Genomic DNA, 22,108 nt, shown 5'->3' with positions numbered 1-22,108 from the left:
TTTTCCTAGTTTCACACATGTTTGTGTGATTCCAGGTAGAGTTCAAAACCTTACACTAGCCTTCGGTGTTATGGCCCTTGATGCTGCGGTAGTTGGCTTTACTTATTTGTCACATGCATAGGCAACATTCCCAGTCCCAGGCAGCAACTAAGCAAGTGTTGCTCTCCTTGGCAGGAGACAATCCCCCTGCCCAAATCTGGCTCAGCCTTTACAAGAAGTAGCTACTCTATGATGGACAACCCTTTGAGATCAGCTCCCACGTAAGACAGGGGCACTGAGACTGGCAGAGACTCCCAATGATGTGAAATGGTATTGGTTTTCCCAGAGTGGCCTAAGACAGGTGCTACTTTAAAATCGAAAAGGGGGACTTGTGGGACCCTTCTGGGCTACCGCAGCATTTGCCCCCTGCTTAGCCTTACTGACACATATGTAAACTTTTGTTTACATCTTGGCTTTTGTTATTTGGGCCATGGGCTGTAAGACCATTGGGTCAGTTCCTGTTTTCATCCTGAGAACATAAACTTGTTTTTCCATTGTGCTTCCAGGGCTTTTTACACCCTGTGGACTTGGCGTGTATATTCTGTGAACCTCAGTAAAGAATTGGCATTCTTGCAGCACGAATAACCCGAGTCGGTGTCTTCTGTTCAATCCCCCAGGCATACACCCAGTTCTTGATACCATGGTGGTGCAGGTGCTATCATGTGCCTGTATGTTTGGCTGTGTAGTCTATATGTGCAATTCCTTGGAAGACCAGAGAATAGCATTGCATCTTCTGGAATTGGAGTTATACAGATTAGCTGCTACATGAATGCTAGGAACCAAGTAAGGTCCTCTGGAATGACAGTCTCTTAACCACTAAGTCATCTCTCCAGCTCTTGTTATCATTCTTTAATGTGAATGGGATTAGTAGTAATGCTTACTCAGGGATTTCTGATAGATGTGTCTCAGGTTCATGTGTTACAAATCTGGTTGCTATTGGAAAGAGGTAGGACATCTCAGGGTAAGGCTAAGTGCAAAGATGTCAGGTCATAAGCAGATCCTGAAGGAGATTTTGGACTCCCAAATTCTCTCCTGAGCTCTTCTTTGCTTTAAGGATGGCATGAAGTGAACAGACCTCTCCAACACACATGTCCATCTTGAAATGTGGAGCTTCATAAATCTAAAGCAACAAGACCATGCAAATGTAGACTGAGATGTCAGACACAGAGTCTCTGAATTTTCTCAAGCATTTTGTTGCAGAAATGGATAGCTAAATCCCTTACTTACAGATCTCTTTTCTCATACATGTCATACCAAGGTATTTTCTGTTATTTGTGACTATTGTGAAGGATGTCCTTTCCCAAGTTTTTTTCTCAGTGTGTTTATCCTTTGAGTACAGAAAAGTTACTGGTTTGAGTTAATTTTCTATCCAGCCAATTTGCTGAAATTGTTTATCATGTTTAGAAGTTCTCTCCTATGATTTTGGAGTCACTTTGGTATACTATTTTATCACCTGCAAATACTGATATTTTGACTTATTCCTTTCCAATTTGTATCTGTTTGGTTTCTTATGGTTGTCTAATTGCTCTGGTTAGGACCTGGAGTACTATATTGAGAAGGTAGGGAGAAAGTGGGCAGCCTTTTCTAGTTCCTGATTTTAGTAGGATTGCTTCAAGTTTCTCTCCATGTATTTAGATGTTGGCTACTTGTTTTCTGTATATTGCCTTTAACTACATTTATGTAAGGGCCTTGAGTTCCTGATCTTTCCAAGACTTTTATCCTTAAGGGGTGTTGAATTTTAACAAATGCTTTCTCAGAATTTAATGAGATAATCATGTGGTTTTTTTTCTTTGAGTTTGTTTATATAGTGGACTACTGTTGCTCTATAATTTTTTTAAAAAGGTTTCTTTTATCTCACACTATTGCTGGCACTGTAGGGCCACATGGCATCTGTGGGATATTTTCATCTCAGTCAACAAAGCATCTCACCTGCTAAGTTCCATCTCATATCACACTGCTAATGGCTACTCTATAAGCCTGGCAGCAATCTCCCTACCCATCTAGTTCCCAAGGCAGGTTGCCAGACATACACATCCCAATTCTGTGGCAGGCCCATTGTGTCCTGCCACCTCACACTCTCTTGAATTCAATTAAATTACCACATGAAAGAACACACCACACAATAACCTCTGATCCAATTGATAAAGATAAAATAGCTCATCTGGACAACACAAAATACTGCACACATCCTTCCCTAATAAATAGTCATAACAACCTGTAAATGTGCAGAGAGAAATCTTAACATCAGCCTCCATGTTCTCTTGTCTGCTCACTCCTCTCATTCTGGTCTCCTCCCTTTCTAAAACTGTTCTTCCACCCATTCGTTCTTCCCGTCCTATGACAGGCATCATTCTATCTTGTACATGCCATCACCTGCATACTGACATCAATGTACAGATTATGGTGGTGAATTTCTGCATATTGAACCATCCCTGCCACCCTGGGATGAAGCCTACTTGATCATGGTGAAGGATCATTGTGATGTGTTCTTGGATTCAATGCTTAAGAATTTTATTGAGTGTTTTTGCATTGATATTCATGAGGGAAATTGGTCTGAAGTTCTCCTTCTTTGTACAGTCTTTGGGAAGTTTTATTTTAAAATGCAGTTCAATACAGTTCAGCTCACCTCGGTCATAGCTGTTGGATTGACCTTGAGAGGCTGATACAATGAAGTTTATTTGTACATGTTTCAGAAAGGAAATTTGAAAACAAGCTTCCTGGGTGTAACTAACTCAATCCCATGTGTACAGATGTGACTGCATGGATACTCATAAACTGCAAGTGACATCTTCCATAAAGTTAGGAGCTGTAGATTAACTGAGGAAGCAGGTTAAAGATGAAGAAACTCATAATGAGGGCCTGGGAGAGGCCTGTGGTCTAGATTGAGAAAAGTTCAAGATAAGGGTCTGGGTGACAACTCTGGCCAGGCCACACAGGGAGCCAAGGCTACTAACACATTCTCTCTCATCTTTCTGGGATGAAAACAAAATATATGTCCCTCCTTTTGAAGAGACAACTTTGTATGCTTAGCTTTTATGGCCCCCTGAGGCTTACTTTGAGCACAAGGACCTCCTACAAACTTACATAGATAAAAATTTTTAATAAAATTAAAAATACATTAAGACTGATAGCATAATTACAAAGAATATTTTCTGAGGATATTGCTTCTATGTGTTCTGACTCTGTGGAAAATTCTGCCAAGCAGCACTCCAACACACCCAGGTGTGTGTGTGTATGTGTGTGTGTGTGTGTGTGTGTGTGTGTGTGTGTGTGTGTGTGTGTGTGTATGTGTGTGTGTGTGTGTAGCCCAGGCTGACCTTGGCCTCTAGATCATCCTTTCTTGGTCTCCCTGATGAGAATTACACAAATACAAACAGGCACTGGACGACTTAATCAGACTTAAACATATTCTCAAGCAGGTCATGAGGTTATCATTTGCTTCGTCCTCAGAAGTTCTGATATTCCTCTTCTTTTAATTTTAGTAATCCATGAATAAAACTGTACAGATATGTTGTGAGAATACATGTGTAAAGGCAATGTCCATGCATTTATGCTCGTGTGCTCCTATGTGTGTAGACAGGTGGGGTCCATGTGTGTGTGCACGCATGTAGAACTCAGAGATTGGTGCCATGTATCCTTTTTGATCTCTTTCCAAATTCTTTACAGAAGCAGACTCTATCACTGGACCCAGAGCTTGCTGACTAAGCTAGGTTACCTAGCCCCTTTAAGACAGAATCTCTTCTCTGACTCTTGCACTTAGATTACAGGCTGGCTGCCGTACTTGTTAGGTATATTGTGGGCACTGGGATCTAAACTGCGGACTTTAACCCTGCACAGCAAGCGCTTGACCCTCTGAACTGCCTTCCAAGTTTGCTAATGTGTTGTTTGTTTGTTTGTTTGTTTGTTTCTTAAGACAGGTTGGTTGTGTAGTCCAGACTGCCTTTGAATTCACAGGGACCCACTTGCTTCTGTTTTCCAAGTGCTAGAAATAAAGGAATGAATCACCATAGCCAGGAAAAGTACTGATTTTAAACTAAGAACTTTATTGTAGTTAATTTCAAACACAAATTAAGAGCAGATGGCACAGATGTTTAAGCACATGGATGCAAGAATAATCTAACAGCTCATATCATTTCATCTATGCCATTAAACTTTCTTTTCTTATTTTATTTTTTATTTGCTTGTTTGTTCCTGTGGGTAGGAGTCAAACCTGGTCCCTCTGCAAGAGCAACAACTGCTCTAAACCACTGAGCCACCTCCAGCTTCTAATATCGCTTTTCTTTGTGCTGTCTTGTTTTTATGAGGCTGGATCTGGTATGGTAGATAAAGCTAGCCTGGAACATGACAGCAATCTTGTTGCTTCAGACTTAAATGTGTCTGGATGGAGGTGCAATCCAGCACATGGTATCATTTTTGTCAACTTGACATTAGAAGTGCCCAAAATCTTGAACTCAATAACAAGTAGGACTTACCCTTGATTCCTTCCACTACTCTTGTGTGTTTGCAGTTTTTGATGTCATCTCTCAGAATTTTGCTTATTCATCTGTAAATCAAGTGGAAGCAGGTTGTAAATTTTTGGAAGTACATAGACAGGACAAGTCACATTGAGGATATCCCCATGCTAGGTTTTGAAGTCCTGTCATGAATCATCTCTGAGAAAGGGATGGGGAGTATAAAGAAAGCTGTTGGAGCTGCGCTCAAGGGTCTATACAGTTTCAGAACTGTACACATCACTGTGGACTGCAAGGCACAATTCCCAAGGATGTGGGTTATCTGAGGACGGGTATCCTTCAGCCATGGAGGACTACACACACCCCCAATCTAACTTTTATCTCACTGAACCTTACACTGTATATTTTACAGGATTGAACCAGACCCTGTAATGCCAGTTACTCCCAGGGCTGCCTATAGGCAAATGAGACATAAGACCTAAGTGGTAAGTAATCAAATGTGAGGAAGAGAGAACTTTCCCTCATACAGTGCCATGACTTCATTTTCTGTGCTGAGGGGATGAAGAGTGGGAACCAAATCTTCAACCCTAAAGGCTTAGATCAGTCTCAAGGAATTCTCTCTGGGACTTCACACAGATTGCTTCATCCTCAAGTTCTGACTGTGAGTTTAGAAGATATGTTGCACACTTGTTGGTCAAGGGGGACCAAGAGCAGACTTATACAACTCCTTTACACTGGTATTTAATGAGATACTTGGGGACTCTATCCCCAGTGGGACTTCATGCTGCAGAAAATATCTTATTCTCCTGGACCTCCTTCTGACACGGAGGTCTGGAACAGTGATCATCTACTCTTCACCTTCTGAGAACCTAACCATTTTCCCAAGATTTTCCAAGCCTTAGAATAATGAACACTATTACCCAACACCTCCAAGGTAAAAGTAATAGAACTGGCATGTTAACTATTTTCAGGGTATTAGAGATGCCAATGTTTCTTCTGCAACATGTGCTGCTCACTCTCTCCCATAGAGGAGGAAGCAGCAGGAGTCACAGGACCACCAGTTGGAGCTTGAGATCAATAAAATAACTAGCTACTCCTCTTTTCCTGTGAGCTTCTAAGGAGTGGAAGGAAGACGGGAAATGTTACCAGATACAGGTTAGAATGATGTGCATGAATATTCGTATGTTATATCCAATAAAATTAATGAGACAATCTAGGAAACTAACACAGCCTAAATCTCAAATTTGTAAATAGAGTACATGTAAATTAGGAGTGAATCTTAATTCATAAACTCTAATGCAGGATTAATGTGAACCTGGTTATATCATCCAAACCTGAAAATGGCCTTCTGACTTCGGCTTCTCCTTTCTGTAGCTGGCCTCAGGCTCATGAGCAGCACCAACCAGTCCAGTGTCTCCGAGTTCCTCCTCCTGGGACTCTCCAGGCAGCCCCAGCAGCAGCAGCAGCTCCTCTTCCTGCTCTTCCTCACCATGTACCTGGCCACTGTCCTGGGAAACCTGCTCATCATTCTGGCCATTAGCACAGACTCCCACCTACACACCCCCATGTACTTCTTCCTCAGCAACCTGTCCTTTGTGGATGTCTGCTTCTCCTCCACCACTGTCCCCAAGGTACTGGTCAACCACATACTAGGGAGTCAGGTCATTACCTTCTCTGGGTGTCTCACACAGTTGTATTTCTTCTGTGTGTTTGCTGATATGGACAATTTCCTTCTGGCTGTGATGGCCTATGACCGATTTGTGGCCATATGCCACCCTTTACAGTACACAACAAAGATGACCCATCAGCTCTGTGCCCTTCTTGTCATGGGGTCATGGGTGGTAGCCAATCTGAACTGTCTGTTACACATACTGCTCATGGCTCCCCTCTCGTTCTGTGCAGACAACATCATCCCCCACTTCTTCTGCGATGCAACTCCCCTCCTGAAACTCTCCTGCTCAGACACACATCTCAATGAACTGATGATTCTTACAGAGGGAGCTGTGATCATTGTCACCCCATTTGTCTGTATCCTGATCTCCTACATCCACATCACTTGTGCTGTCTTGAGAGTCTCATCCCCCAGGGGAGGATGGAAAGCCTTCTCCACCTGTGGCTCCCACCTGGCTGTGGTCTGCCTCTTCTATGGCACCATCATTGCTGAGTATTTCTCCTCTTCATCCCCTCACTCAGCTGGGAGGGACATGGCAGGTGCCATGATGTACACAGTGGTGACCCCCATGCTGAACCCTTTCATCTACAGCCTGAGGAACAGGGACATAAAAGGAATTCTAAGGAAAGTGCTTATCCTGAGATTTCCATCCAAGCAGTAATGTTGAAAGTGTAGAACAATACAGAGAGAAATATTGTGTGGAATTCTTCATGTTTTGTCAATTATATGAAACTTAGCAATTACCTTTTGTAAGAAAAGTATCTATTATCTCTACCAGATACAGAACACATAATACAAATCCTTTAGGTAAAAGAATGAAAAATTCTTCAACAAATTTTGTTATTTGCATTGTAATTTCAATGCCTTGGCAGAATGCACCATGAGCACCTGTGCACAATTTTGGGCATGTGTGAGGAGTCTCAATGGGACAACACTGAAAAGCGCGTAATGGTAAGCTCACAACTGGGTTGGGTGTTGGAATTGACTCCTGCTCCAGATGGAATGTGGTTTCTAAGTTGGAACAATTCTAAATGGCTTTCTTCATGATGTTCACTACAAGACTGGGCTCTGAATGGCCAAGCAGCAGCAACATCCACACACCTCCATCATTTTCAGGGCAATGGGCATGCTGCTATTTTTTTTGCATCAGCAGATCCTCTGATCTTGTATTCAGTTGTGCTTACAACATCTTGTGCTGTCGCTGTATCAGACACCTATATCTGCTTCTGACAGTCTTTGCGATGCTCTGTGTCCCTTGGCACAGTGCCAGCATCCAACTTGGTATATCTGGGCCACCTCTGGTAAACCACAGATGTTTGTTCTTTCTCACCACAGAGACCTCAGCCTAAACCAATCTCACAGGAAGATCAGACTTTGTGTGTTGAGAAGGGAGGGTTTGGAACTCCAGGAAACTGTACTTCTGCAGCTCATTTGGACTTACGATGTTATTTTTGATATCTGGGCACTATACAGCATCTAACATTGAGCAGCACGTATGTCAATTAATAAAACTGATCTGTGCCTTCTACAGTTCTAGTGTGCAGACAGGACAGCCCCTCTGCCCTCTTTCCCTGCCTGTGTCAGTGTTTGCTGGTGTACTCATGTAGCAACTGCTTTTTTGTTTGCTTTGAGACAGTCTCAATGGACAGGCCTGACTGTCCTTGAAATTTCAATTAGCAAAAACAATTTATGAGCTTTCAATGTTCATTTCATAATATAACATTTAATGTTAGTGACTCTAACTTCGTTGTGCTAAGCTTATGTATTTGTATTTCTATGATTTTCTTTTCAATTATAATGAAAATATTCATTCCTTTTACTTTTAACATTTCATTTTTCTTTGTTTCTTTCTATTTCACTGTCTGTTTGTCTCCCTGTCCCCCCACCCTCCTTATCTCCTTCCTTTCCTCCATTCATTACTTCCTTTCTTTCTTTCACACACACCAATTTTGTGCTGTCATATACTCTTATGTGTATATCTGATGTGTATATACCTTCCACTGGACTGTGGTTGAGTTAAGGTGATTACACTCTTCATGAAAACTGTCTCTTCCTTTCCTAGTGGCTAACATTTATCAAGAGCTCCACAGCTAGGAACAAGCAGTGAGACTTCATACCCACTTCCTCAGTTTCTTGTGTCTAGCTTCTGCTTATACATGTCTCATGTATTTTGTCACTCCACTGTGAACCCATGTGTGTGCAGCTTGTCCTGTAAGACATCTACCACCTCTAGTTCTAACATTCTTTATGGTTAAAGTAGGTAAGACTTCTGAGATGTATGGATTATTTTTCTCAAAGTAATTTGAGACAACTTCAGACATTTTTTTTCTAAAAGCAGTTTCCCCACTCCTTACTGTCTCTTCCCTGTAGAATCCTGTTCTGTAACTGTCTGGTAGCACCACCTGCCTTCAGCCACCCTCCATTGTCCTTGGCTCTTCCTTCCTCTGTGAGCCTCAACTTGCACTGTTCCTCCCTCTGTCTTCTGGTTTGCTCAGTCTTTGCTCTTCCAGTGCAAGTCTGCTGAGGGCCAATGACGAGCTATATACTTTATCAGGATCTCCCTGATTAACTAATCTCCGCCTGATCACTGCTTTTCTCACATTTGCTTTTTCCTGAGTCTCTGTTTGAGGTGGCATTTTTGTCAAACTTTCCTTTAGCTCTGTTTTACACTTGGTTGCTTTTTATTTCTTTACTGTGCATGTTTCCTGGGCAGGGTGTAAGTCTGCCTGGTTAGTCTACACAGTGAGTTCCAAGAATGTGTGTGTGTGTGTGTGTGTGTGTGTGTGTGTGTGTGTGTGTGTGTGTGTGTAGAGGGAGAGAGAGACAGAGAGAGAGAGACAGAGAGAGATCATTATATCAATACATATCAATATTTATCAATATTAATATTGATGGTGCAAATAGGGAAAAATATTTGAAGCCACAGAAAACCAATTCTACTATTCATTTGAGCTAATGATTTATCTTCTCATAAACATGTGTGACATACAATATTAAAGAAGGAAAATGGTTAATTGAAAGGGAAATGCCTTCTACAATTCCAGTATCCACCATGTCAGTCACTTGTACTCTTTATCCCTTTCTGTCATACCTATGTTAATGGGCTCAGATAATTTTACTCAAATAGTATTCTACATCTAAGCCTTCAACAGTTAGTTTATAAAACAGGCTTTCAAAAATTAGTGCAAGTCTTTGTACCCTTATTTTTATTGATTTTATGTATGTCCACCCCTTAGTAATTCTATGTCTCTTTTAAAACTTAAAAGTATACCATGCATTTTGAAATTTATTTTGAAAATGATTAATAAGGCTAACACGGTATCACAGGCCTACAGTACCAGCACTGGGGGGCTGAGGGAGTAGGATCACAAGATTGTAACCAGACTAGGTTATATTATAGATTATGGGCCATGGGCTGTGCTGTGAATTTCTGTTTTTATGAACAAAATAAAAGAAAAAAATAAATTTGAAACACAAAATATATTCTCATCTTTTGTTTCCTTTTATTTATATATTTTGGAATATGTTTATTTACATTTCAAATATTATTCCCTTTCCCAGTTTCCTATCCATAAGACTCCTAGCCCATCCACCACCCCCTTCTTCTAGGAAGGTGTTCCCCCTTCCCAAACACACCCCCTACCTGCTTCCCCACACTAACATTCCCTCCCCTACACTGCAGGGTTCAGCCTTGGCATGACCAAGTGCTTCTCTTCCCATTCATGCCCAACACAGCCATCCTCTCCTGCATATGCTGCTGGAGCCAGGCTTCTATCCATGTTTATGCTTTGGGTAGTGGTTTAATCCCTAGGAGCTCTGATTGGTTGATATTGTTCTTATGGGGTTGCAACCTCCTTCAGGTCCTTCAATGCTTTCCCTAACTCTGCCAGTTGGGACCCCATTCTCAGTTCAATGTTTTGCTGCTGGCATTTGTCTCTGTATTTGTCATGCTCTGGCTGAGCCTCTCAGGAGACAGCTTTATCAGGCTCCTGACAGAATGCAATTCTTGACTTCATTAATATTATCTAGTTTTGGTGATTGCATATATATATATATATATGTATATATATATATATGTACACACACACACACACACACACACACACACACACACACACACACATCCGTCTCTGAATGGCCATTCCTTCAGTCTCTGCCCCAAACTTTGTCTCCATATCCCCTCCTATGAATAGTCTTGTTCCCCATTTTAAGAAGGACTGAAGCATCCACACTTTGGTCCTCCTTCTTCTTGAACTTCATGTGGTCTCTGGATTTTATCTTGGGTAATTCGAACTTTTGGGCTAATATCCACACCATGATGATGTGAGTGCACACCATGTATGGTTTTTGATGATTGGGTTACCTCACTCAGGATGACATTTTCCAGTTCCATGCATTTGCCTTTAATTTCATGAAGTCATTGTTTTTGATAGCTGAGTAGTACTCCATTGTGTAGATGTACCACATTTCGGTATCCATTCCTCTGTTTAAGGGTATCTAGGTTCTTTCCAGCTTCTGGCTATTATAAGGCTGCTATAAACATAGTAGAGCATGTGACTATGTTGTATATTGGAGCATCATCTGGGTATATACCCAGGGGTGGTATACCTGGGTCATCAGGTAGTAAAACATCTAATTTTCTGTGGAACCTTCAAACTGATTTCTGGAGTAGTTGTAGCAGCTCACAATCCCACCAACAATGGAGGAATGTTCCTCTTTCTCCACATTCTCAAAAGCATCTGTTGTCACCTGAGTTTTTGATCTTAGGCATTCTGCCTCGTGTGAGGTGGAATCTCGGGGTGGTTTTGTTTTGCATTTCCCTGATGACTGAGGATGTTGAACCTTTTTAGGTGCTTCTCAGCCATTCAATATTCCTCAGCTGAGAATTCTTCGTTTAACACTGTACCTCTTTTGAATACGATTATTTGTCTTTGGAGTCTAACTTCTTGAGTTCTGTGTATATATTGAATATTAACTCTCGGGTGTAGGATTGGTAAGGATCTTTTCACAATTTGTTAGCTGTTTTCACAATTTGTTTGTCCTAATTACAGTATCCTTTGCCTTACAGAACTTTGCAGTTTTATGAGTTCCCATTTGTCAAATCTTCATCTTAGCACATATGCAATTGGTGTTTTAGTCAGGAAATTTTCAACAGTGCCCCTGTGTTCAAGTCTCTTACCTACTTTTCTTTTATTACTTCGAGTGTATCTGATTTTATGTGGAGGTCCTTGATCCACCTGGAGTTAACCTTTGTACAAGGCAATAAGAATAGATCGATTTTCATTCATCTACATGCTGACATCCAGTTGAACCAGCATGATTTGTTGAAAATTCTATCTTTTTTCCACTGGATGGTTTTAGCTGCTTTGTCAGAGATCAAGTAACCATAGGTGTGTGGGTTAATTTCTGGGTCTTCTATTCCATTTATTTACCTGCCTGACTCTGTAGCAATACCATGCAGTTTTTATCACTATTGCTCTATACTACTGCTTGAGGTCAGGGATGGGGATTCCCCAAGAAGTTCTTTTATTGTTGAGGATACTTTTCACTATCCTGGATTTTTTGTTATTCCAAATGAATTTTCAAACTGCTATTTCTAACTATAAAGAGTTGTGTCGGAATTTTGTTGGGGGATTGCATTGAATCTGTAGATTGCTTTTGGCAAAGTGGCCATTTTTACTATATTAATCCTGCCAATGCATGGGCATAGGAGGTCTCTTCAACTTCTGAGATCCTCTTCAATTTCTTTATTCAAAGACTTGAAGTTCCTGTCATACAGATCTTTTGCTTGCTTGGTTAAAGTCACACTGTATTTTATGTTATGCATGACTATTTTGAAGGGGGTCATTTCACTAATTTCTTTCTCAGCCTGTTTATCCTTTGAGTACATGAAGGCTACTGATTTCTTTGAGTTAATTTTATACCCAGCCACTTTGCTGAAGTTGTTTATCAGGCTTTCTACTTCTCCAGAGGATCTTTTGTGTCACTTAAGTATATACCATCCTATCATCTGCAAAGGGTGATATTTTGACTTCTTTCTTTACAGTTTGTATCCCTTTGACCTCCTTTTGTTGTCTGTTTGCTCTGGCTATGACTTCCACTACTATACTGAATAAATAGGGAGAGAGTGGGCAACCTTGTCTAGTCCCTGAATTTAGGAAATTGCTTCAAGTTTCTCTCCATTTAATTTGATATTGGTTACTCGTTTGCTATATATTGCCTTTACTAGGTTTAGTTATGGACCTTGAATTCCTGATCTTTCCAAGAGTTTTAACATGAAGGGGTGTTGAATTTTGTCAAATGCTTTCTTAGCATCTAATGAGATGATCATATTTTTTTCCTTTGAGTTTGTTTATATAGTGGATTATGTTGATGGATTTCATATAGTCAAATCCCTGCATCTCTGGGATGAAGGCTACTTGATGATGATGGGCAATCATATTGATATGTTCTTTAATTCAGTTTACAAGAATTTTATTGAGTATCTTTGTGTTGGTATTCATAAGGGAAATTGGTCTGAAGTTCTCTTTCTTTCTTTGTTGGGTCTTTGTGTGGTTTTGGTATAAGAGTAATTGTAGCTTCATAGAAGGAATTTGGTAGTGCTCTGTCTGTTTCTATTTTGTGGAATACTTTGTACAGTATTGGTATTAGGACTTCTATGAAGGACTGATAAAATTCTTCATTAAATCCAACCGGTCCAGGGCTCTTTTTGGTTGGGAGAGTTTTAATATCTGCTTTCTGTTTTAGAAGATATAGGGTTGTTTAGATCTTTTATCTATTCTTGATTTTACTTTGGTACCTGATATTTGTCTAGAAAATTGTTCATTTCTTCCAGATTTTCCAGTTTTCTTGAATATAGGCTTTTGTAGTAGGATCTAATGATTTTTTTAATTTCCTCAGATTCTTTTGTTGTCCTTTTCATTTCTGATTTTGTTAATTTGGATACACTCTCTGTGTCATCTACCTAGTCTAGATAAGGGTTTATCTATCTTGTTGATTTTCTCAAACAACCAGCTTCTGGTTCTGTTGATTCTTTGTATAGTCCTTTTCATTTCTACTTGGTTGATTTCAGCCCTGAGTTTGATTATTTCCTGCCTTCTACTCCTCTTGGGTGTATTTGCTTATTTTGGCCTAGAGCTTTTAGGTGTGCTGTCAAGCTGCTGACATATGCTCTCTCCTGTTTCTTTCTTCAGGCACTCAGAGCTATGAGTTTTCCTCTTAGGATGACTTTCATTATGTCCCAAAAGTTTGGGTATGTTTTACCTTCATTTTCATTAAATTCTAAGACGTCTTTAATTTCTTTCTTTATTTGTTCCTTTATCAAGTTATCATTGAGTAGAGTGTTATTCAACTTCCATGTATATGTGGGCTTTCTGTCATTGTTGTTGTTATTGAAGACCACCCTTAGTCTGTGGTGATCTGGCAGGATGCATGGGATTATTTCTATCTTCCTGTATATGCTATGGATTGTTTTGTTACCAATTATATGATCAATTTTGGAGAAGGTACAATGAGGTGCTGAGAAGGTATATCCTTTTTAAGGATGAAATGTTCTATAAATATCTGTTAAGACCATCTGATTCAAAACTTCTGTTAATTTCTCTGTTTCTGTTTAATTTCTGTTTCCATGATCTGTCCATTGGTGAGAGTGGAATGTTGAAATCTTCTACTATTATTTTGTGAGTTGCAATGGGTGATTTGAGCTTTAGTAATGTTTCTTTTATGAATTTAGGTGCCCTTGCATTTGGAGCATAGATATTTATGATTGAGAGTTCATCTTGATGGATTTTTCCTTTGATGAATGTGAAGTGTCCGTCCTTATCTTTTTAATGACTTTTGGTTGAAAATTGATTTTATTCGATATTATAATGGCTATTCCAACTTGTTTCTTTGGACCATTTGCTTGGAAAGTTGTTTTCCAGCCTTTTACTCTGAGGTAGTGTCTGTCTTTGTCTCTGAGGTATGTTTCCTGTATGCAGCAAAATGCTGGGTCCTCTTTACGTATTCAGTCTCTTAGTCTATGTCTTTTTATTGGAGTATTGAGTCCATTGATGTTAAGAGATATTAAGAAATAGTCATTGTTGTTTCCTGTTATTTTTATTGTTGGAGGTGGAATTATATTGGTGTGTCTCTCTTCTTTTGGCGTTGTTGCAAGGAGGTTACTTTCTTGCTTTTTCTAAAGTATAGTTTCTCTTCTTGTGTTGGAGTTTTTCATCTCTTATCCTTTCTAGGGCTGGATTTGTAGAAAGATATTGTGTAAATTTGGTTTTGTCAAGGAATATCTTGGTTTGTCCATCTATGTTAATTGAGAGTTTTGCTGGATATCGTAGCCTGGGCTGGCATTTGTATTCTCTTAGGGTCTGTATGACATCTGCCCATGATCTTCTGGCTTTCATAGTCTCTGGTGAGAAGTCTGATCTAATTCTTATAGGTCTGCTTTTATATGATACTTGACATTTTTCCCTTAGTGCTTTTAATATTTTTTCTTCATTTTGTGCATTTGGTATTTTGACTATTATGTGACAGGAGAAATTTCTTTTCTGGTGCAATATATTTGGAATTTTGAATGCTTCTTGTATGTTTATAGGCATCCCTTTCTTTAGGTTGGGGAAGTTTTCTTCTATAATTTTGTTGAAGATATTTACTGGCCCTTTCAGTTGGGAGTCTTCACTTTATTCTATACCTATTATCCTTAGGTTTGATCTTCTCATTGTGTCCTGGATTTCCTGAATGTTCTGGGCTAAGAGCTTTTTGCATTTTACATTATCTTTGATGGTTCTGTCAATATTTTCTATGGTTTCTTCTGCCCCTGAGATTCTCCTTTCTATCTCTTGTATTCTGTTGGTGATGCTTGAATCTATGAATCCTGGTCTCTTCCTTAGATTTTCTATATCCAGGGTTGTCTCCATTTGTGCTTTTTTATTGTTTCTACTTCCATTCTTTATCCTGGACAGTTTCACTCAATTCCTTCACCACTTTGGTTGTATTTTCCTGTAATTCTTTAAGGGATTTTTGTGTTTCCTCTTTAAATGCTTCTATTTGTTTACTCATGTTTTCCTGTATTTCTTTAAGGGAGTTATTTGTGTGCTTCTTAAAGTCCTCCATCATCATCATAAAATGTGACTTTATATCTAAATATTGCTTTTTCAGGTGTGTTAGTATAGCCAGTATTTGCTTGGGTGGGAGAGCTGGACTCTGATGATGCCAAATAGACTTAGTTTCTGTTGCTTAGGTTCCTGTGCTTGCCTCTTGCCATCAGTTTGTCTCTGGTGTTAGCATGTCTTGCTGTCTCTGACAGTGGGTTGACCCTCCTATAGACCTGTGTATCAGCATTCCTGTAGACCTGTTTTCTTTTAGCTGATTCTGGGAACAGAGAGCTCTGCTCTCAGGTGTGTAGGTGCTCCTCTTGACTGGCTTTCAGCTCTAGGAATAGGGAAAAACCTGAACAGTCCTGCCCCTGACTGCTCCTCGGTCCCTGTGCCCATGGGACAAAGATGGCACTAGGTGATTTCCTCTTGGGTCGGAATGTGTGCAGAGAGTAGTCTCCTCTGAGTTTTCAGGAGTGTCTGCACTGCTGAGTGTCCAGCTCTCTCCCCAAGGAGATTTAAGTACTGAGAGCTATACGACTGGTTCAGTTCAATTCTGGGCACAGGTTGGACCCACGAGTTTCCTGCTCCTGACTGCTCCTGTATTCCTGTATCCAGAAGCTCTATGCAGTTTCCTCTTAGGCAGGGAGGTGAGAGAGGTGGGCAGAAGTGAAGGACTGTCCTGGAGTCTAAGGATTGTCCTAACTTCTGGGTGTTCAGCTCTCTCCTCCACAGAATTTGGGTCTGTATCCCATTTTTAAATAGGATTATTTGATTCTCCAAACTCTAACTTCTTGACTTCTTTGTATATTAGGTATTAGCCCTCAAGTGTAAGATTGGTAAAGATATTTTCCCAATTTCATGGATGCCTTTTTGTTCTAGTGACCATGTCCTTTGCCTTACAGAAGTTTTGAAATATTATGAGGACCCATTGGTTGATTCTTGATCTTAAAGCATAGCCATTGGTAAGGAAAATTTCCTCTATGCCTATGTGTTCGTGGTTATTCTTGACTTTCTCTTCTATTAGTTTCAGTGTATCTAGTTTTATGTGGAGGTCTTTGATCCACTTGGATGCGAGTTTTATAAAAGGAGATAAAAAAGGAATGATGTGCATCTTTCTACATGCTGAACTCCAGTTGAACCAGCACCATTTGTTGAAAATGCTACCTTTTTTCCAATGGCTGGTTTTAGCTCATGACCATGCATGTTTGGGTTCATTTCTCAGTCTTCAGTTCTGTCACTAATCTTATCTAACTGCCTATCTCTGTACCAATACCATATAGTTTTTATCACTACTACTCTGTAAAACATCTTGAGGTCAGGGATGGCAATTCTCTGAGAAGTTCTTTTATTGTTGAGAATAGTTTTCACTATCCTGTGTTTTTTGTATTCCAAATGAATTTGCAAATTGGTCTTTCTAACTCTATGAAGAATTGAGTTAAAATTTTGATGGAAATTGCACTGAATCTGTAGATTGCTTTTGGCAAGATCATCATTTTTACTGTACTAATCATGCTAATCCATGAGCATGGGAAATCTTTCTAAGATTATCTTTGATTTCTTTCTTCAGAGACTTGAAGTTCTTGTCATACAAATCTTTCCCTTGCTTTGTTAGAGTCACACAAGGTATTTTATATTATTTCTGGCTATTGAGAAGGGTGTCGTTTCTCAAATTTCTTTGTTGGCCTGTTTATCCTTTGAGTATAAGAAGGCTACTGGTTTGTTTGAGTTAATTTTACATCCAGCGACTTTACTGAAATTGTTTATCAGGTTTATGAGTTGTCTGGTGGAATTTTGGGGTCACTTATGTATACTATCCTATCATCTGCAATTAGTGATATTTTGACTTCTTCCTTTTTAAGTTGTACCTTTTGACCTCTTTTTGTTGTCTGATTGCTCTGTCTAGGACTTTGAGTATTATATTGAATAGGTGGGGAGAGAGTGGGCAGCCTTGTCTAGTCCCTGATTTTAGTGGGGTTGCTTCAACTTTCTCTCCACTTAGTTTGATGTTCACTACTAGGTTGTTGTTTATTACCTTTACTATGTTTATGTATGGGCCTTGAATCCCAGATCTTTCCAAGACTATTATCATGAAGAGGTGTTGAAGTTCATCAACTTGCTTCTCATTACCTAATGAGATGATCACGAGTTTTTTGAGTTTGTTTATATAGTGGATTGTGTTGATGGATTTCTATATATTGAACCATCTGTGGATCCCTGGGATGAAGCCTACTTGATGGTGGTGAATGATCATTTTGATGTTTTCTTGGATTCAGTTTTTGAGAATTTTTTGAGTGTTTGCATCGATATTCATGAGGGAAATTGGTGTGAATTTCTCCTCAGTACAGTCTCTGGGAAGATGTTTTTAAAATGCAGTTCAAGGCCCTCACAGAGAGCTCAAAAGCAGATGCCCAGGAGTCACTTCAGCCGAGGGACCACAGGTAAAACCAACTTTTCTGCTGTAAGGGACCTGCCTGGTAGACTCAGGACAGAGAGAGGCAAAATTCCTCTGGAACCAGATACTTTTGGTTTTTAGCTGGAGCCCCAACCTCACTGATCCCTGCCCACAGCTCACTGCTCCCAAACCCCTTGAGAGAGAGAGCTTACCGCACAGACAGGTGGGCACTCCTGAGACTGCAGAGCGGGAAAGACCCCCAATACTGCCCACCCCTTCCCATATCCCTGGCCCAAGAGGAAACTGTTTAGGGACTCTGGGAACCAGAAGATAGGGGCACTCAAGCGGCAGGTCCCCTGCGGTCCAGACACCACCCGGATCTGAAGGAAACCGATCAAAAAATCCTGCACCCAAATCCCATGGGAGGGAGAGCTAAACCTTCAGAGGGGCAGACACACCTGGGAAGCCAGAAGAGACTACACTCTGCCCACATTACTGACTCCAGAGGAAAGCAACTAACGCCATCTGGGACCCTGGTGCATGGGGGCCCCGGGAAAAGGTGGTACAGGCCCTTCTGGTTGCTGCCCTCATGGAGAGCTCAAAATCAGTCACCCAGGAGCCACTTCAGCCACCAGACCATAGGTACGACCAACTTTTCTGCTCCAAGCGACCTGCCTGGTGGGTTCAGGACACAGGACCACAGGAACAGCTGAAGACCAGTAGACAGGAAAAACTACACGCCCGAAAGCAGAACACTCTGTTCCCATAACTGGTTGAAAGAAAACAGGAAAACAGGTCTACAGCACTCCTGACACACAGGCCTATAGGACAATCTAGCCACTGTCAGAAATAGCAGAACAAGGTAATGCCAGAGACAACCTGATGGCCAGAGGCAAGCCCAGGAACCCAAGCAACAGAAACCAAGACTACATGGCATCATCAGATGTGGAGAGCTACAATAACATTCGCCACCACAGATGGCGCTGGCTTCCACTGCGCCCCACGTGGAAAGCCGGGATAGCTTTGCCATTACAAGATGGCACTGGCCTCTGCCACACCAGCCAACTTCTTTTCAGGAAGTTAACTGTGTGCGCATGTGCAAGAGTGCCTTCGTGCCCACTCCGGGGCGTGCCTAATGAGATCATGGGTAAGCGACCAATCAGGTGTGGATGCACCGCGCTAGGGTGTATATAAGCCATGCCATGTCGGCGCCCCTGGCCCTCTCTTTAAGATTCAATAAACATTTAGCTACAGTAAGATTTGTGTGTCCCCGCGTGTTCTTGCTGGCGAGATAGTGCGGGGCATCTGGTGCCGAAACCCGGCAAAAAAAACGCCACACCATCGCCAGGCGCCGAGAGAGAAAGGTCCTCCATCCGCGGAGAGAATCCAAAAGCTACAGGACGTGGGTAAAGCTCTGAGAGATATGTTTGGTCTTGATCTGTTCCACTTCACTCCCTCGCTAGAAGATGCGGCAGAAATTTTTGTTATCGTTTCAGCAGCCTTCATGTTTTCTCTTTTGGTTTTTGATTTCGTGGCTGCTGCTAGGCACCATCAGAGGTCGTGCCTAGAAGATGGGAAATGCCGCCCAACTGTGGTGGCGGGACAGAGAGTGCTAGGGAAGTTACAAGACAACATGTCAGAAACAGAGTGGGGTAAAAAAATTAAAGAGCTCAAAGAGAAAAGATAAATATAAACAGACAGACCCTTACAAAGACTTCAGATCTGAGGAAGTGAGAGGTTGGGGAAAGAACGCCCCGGGAGAAAAAAAGGGAGGAGATAAAAGGAACACAGGATTTGGGGAGAAAAATTTTGTCTTTGTGCTTAAAAGGTGTGATTAGGCTCTGGAAGCTTCACAGAGTCATACTGATCAGATTTGATAGAGGTAGACCACCTGAAAATTTATTCAGGAGAATCAAACAAAAGGACATCTCAATGCCCATACACAGCTTGATGGAGTTAATGTAATTGGGTTGTGAGTAGAAATATTCAGGACTGTGTTTCACTTCCATACCATTTGTGAATGTCAGTTGTGCTGCTCAGATATCCCATAATATATCTCAGTATCTTACAGGAATTTGGTTTCAACACGTTGATGGACTAGTCCAGGAATTGAGACAATCCATCATCCATATCATCTCCACTCGAGTGGATGGTCACCATAGAAGTGGTGGGAAAGGAGAAATCCTATCTCTCTGCTGAATCCTATTGGAATCTGGGTTCCCTTTCGTGGAACACCATCTGGTTTTTTCCCCTCTTTGTCTATTGTCTGTCCTTGGTGCACCAAGCTGTCCATGTATGTCAGTTTATGTCTGTGGTTTTTGTTTCTGTTGCTTAAATGTTTTATGTTTCATGTTCAAAAGAAAAAATGGTAAAAACTTTATCTGCTGGTCGTTCACACCTTGATTTGATTTTTAATTCGTTCAAAAAGGAACAAATGAATAAAAAGCAGTTTCAATCAGGCCTTTAGAGCCCTGTACCTGTAGCCAGGTGTCTAGGTCAGCTAGAGAAGCTGCCAAGGGGTGAGCGTCTACATGAGCTGATTATTAGATTCAACAGGTGACAAGGTGCTTCTCTTAAAATCATAGCTAAAAAGGTAAAAATGGTGCTTGGTCTAAATATTAAAGATATGTGTAGCCACTTCAATTTTGTTTCTCATTGGTTTTAAATGTATAAATATGCTCTACTTGCCTTGGTCATGGATTGTTGGCTTTAAAGTTATTGGATATGGTTAAAAAGGTATAATATTGGTAACAGAAAGGTGACATAAAGCTGGTAATTTGGATGGAGACATTCTAGACAACATGTGGCATGAGCCAACCTAGGGAAACAGGTCTAAATTGAGGTAATATTTTTATGGAATTCTTATTCTAGAAACCAGGCTTCTAAAAGAATTTAGGACAATGTCTCTTTGTTGAGGTACTGGAGACTACACCATCGTGCGTTCATATGTAGGAATTGGCAGTCAAACTTTGTAACATGAAGGACAAACTTGGCGTTTTAGAGACTGGATTTTGGAGACTAGATTGTTGGAGGTTGAGTTTTGCTTTCCAAAGTTGTGGTTTTCCCTGAAGCTATCTGTATTTTGATGCTAATTCCACTGCCCCAAGAACAGCTGCCTAGTCAGTACTCAGAACTCAGGTGACTTTCCAAAATTGTGGCTGTGCTCTGGTGTTACAAGGAGAACTAAAAGATTGTGATTAAGGATTGCCAGTGTTACACTGACTAACTCAAACTTATTTGTAATTGAGAAAAAAATCAAACAGGTAGAGATTGTTACAGGATTTACAAAAGATTGATGAGGTTTTAGAACTTGTGAGAGCACTACAGCCAGTTTGTTTACTCCAACTGCCATTTCAAGATAGATTTAAAGGATTGATTTTGAGTTTTCATTTCATGAGCTTGCTTATAATTTTAGAGAGCCCATAAAGTGATATCATTAGGAATGGCTAACAGCCTTGTATTGTGTAATTTTGTCGCTTCTTCAATGTTAAGAAGTTAGAACTTTAAATCTTTCAGTGTATATGGAAATTTTTACTAAAAACTTCTGCTCTCAAAATGAGCTTTAATATTTGGGGAGTAGCTGTTACACTACTCCAGGAAAGAATATTTGAAACTAATTTTAAGCTTCTAAAGATATGTTAATTGGCTAAGTACCTCACCTTGCCAGAGGACTTAGGTCTTTGTTATCCACATTGGAGATAAAGCTTCAGTTGTGTTAATTCAGAATTGTAGGCTAGAGTCATGGAAGTATTTTAAAAAGAAACCTGGTGAAACATACCTTATTCCAAACAACAATCAAATTGGTTATTACAAAATACTGATATTTGGCCTATTACATATACAAATTTTTCAGGCAAAATTGATAATTTTACTCTTTACATGCTTTTGTACTTCCTGTATATTTGTGCATACAACCCATAGGAAATACGCTTACTGTATCTATAGGTGGTTCATCTAATAAAAAGGCTACATGTATGATTGGATCACTTGTTTATACTCTTGAGTTTCCCCTGCTTCAACACAGACTATTAAATTATGTGCTGTAGCCACTGTTTTTAAAATGTTAAAAAAATCAAGCTTTCAATTCATATACTGATAGCCAATGTGTGGCTTGTGGTTTCACAATTGATTAAAAAGTATTCCTTTTTTTTTTTTAGATACTACTAACCCTTAAATTTTACAATTAGTTAATGCCTTATTGGAGACAAGTTTTCTACTTGAAATTAGTGAGTGATAATTTCAGTGTGAATTGTCTGACAACTCACTGTCCTTTCAGTGCTCTAGCTCAGACAACTAAACAAAACCATAGACCCAGCTCTTTAAAAATGGTAATAGAGTTGATATAAAACGAGAAAGACTCCATTTTCTTACTTGAAATTCTCAGCCTTGCCCTGCCAGTGCAGAGATTTCTAGTAAGACTGAATCTGGACAATATTTACAGGTTTTGACATTTCTAATTAATGCT

The 22,108-nt window shown here is 40.3% G+C and overlaps 1 protein-coding gene across 7 annotated transcripts in view; it reads left to right on the top strand.

Annotated features, from left to right (window-relative positions):
* Positions 1 to 22,108, top strand: part of Or1f20 (olfactory receptor family 1 subfamily F member 20) — a 57,463-nt gene that overhangs the window by 3,714 nt on the left and 31,641 nt on the right. For 2 of the 7 annotated variants that reach the window (XM_039086525.2, XM_039086524.2), the window contains exon 3: positions 4,903 to 18,902. The exons of 2 other annotated variants lie outside the window; for them this stretch is intronic. In XM_039086525.2, coding sequence (XP_038942453.1) covers positions 5,879 to 6,823 — 945 coding nt within the window. In that variant the 5' untranslated portion in view covers positions 4,903 to 5,878 and the 3' untranslated portion in view covers positions 6,824 to 18,902. Of the gene's footprint in view, positions 1 to 545; positions 18,903 to 22,108 lie in introns of those variants that run through there. 3 more of the 7 variants (XM_039086526.2, XM_063269561.1, NM_001000980.1) reach the window with 2 other exon arrangements.

This window comes from Rattus norvegicus, chromosome 10 (genome assembly GCF_036323735.1).
Source record: "Rattus norvegicus strain BN/NHsdMcwi chromosome 10, GRCr8, whole genome shotgun sequence".
NCBI lineage: Eukaryota > Metazoa > Chordata > Mammalia > Rodentia > Muridae > Rattus > Rattus norvegicus.
This window is presented reverse-complemented; position numbering and strand designations above follow the sequence as displayed.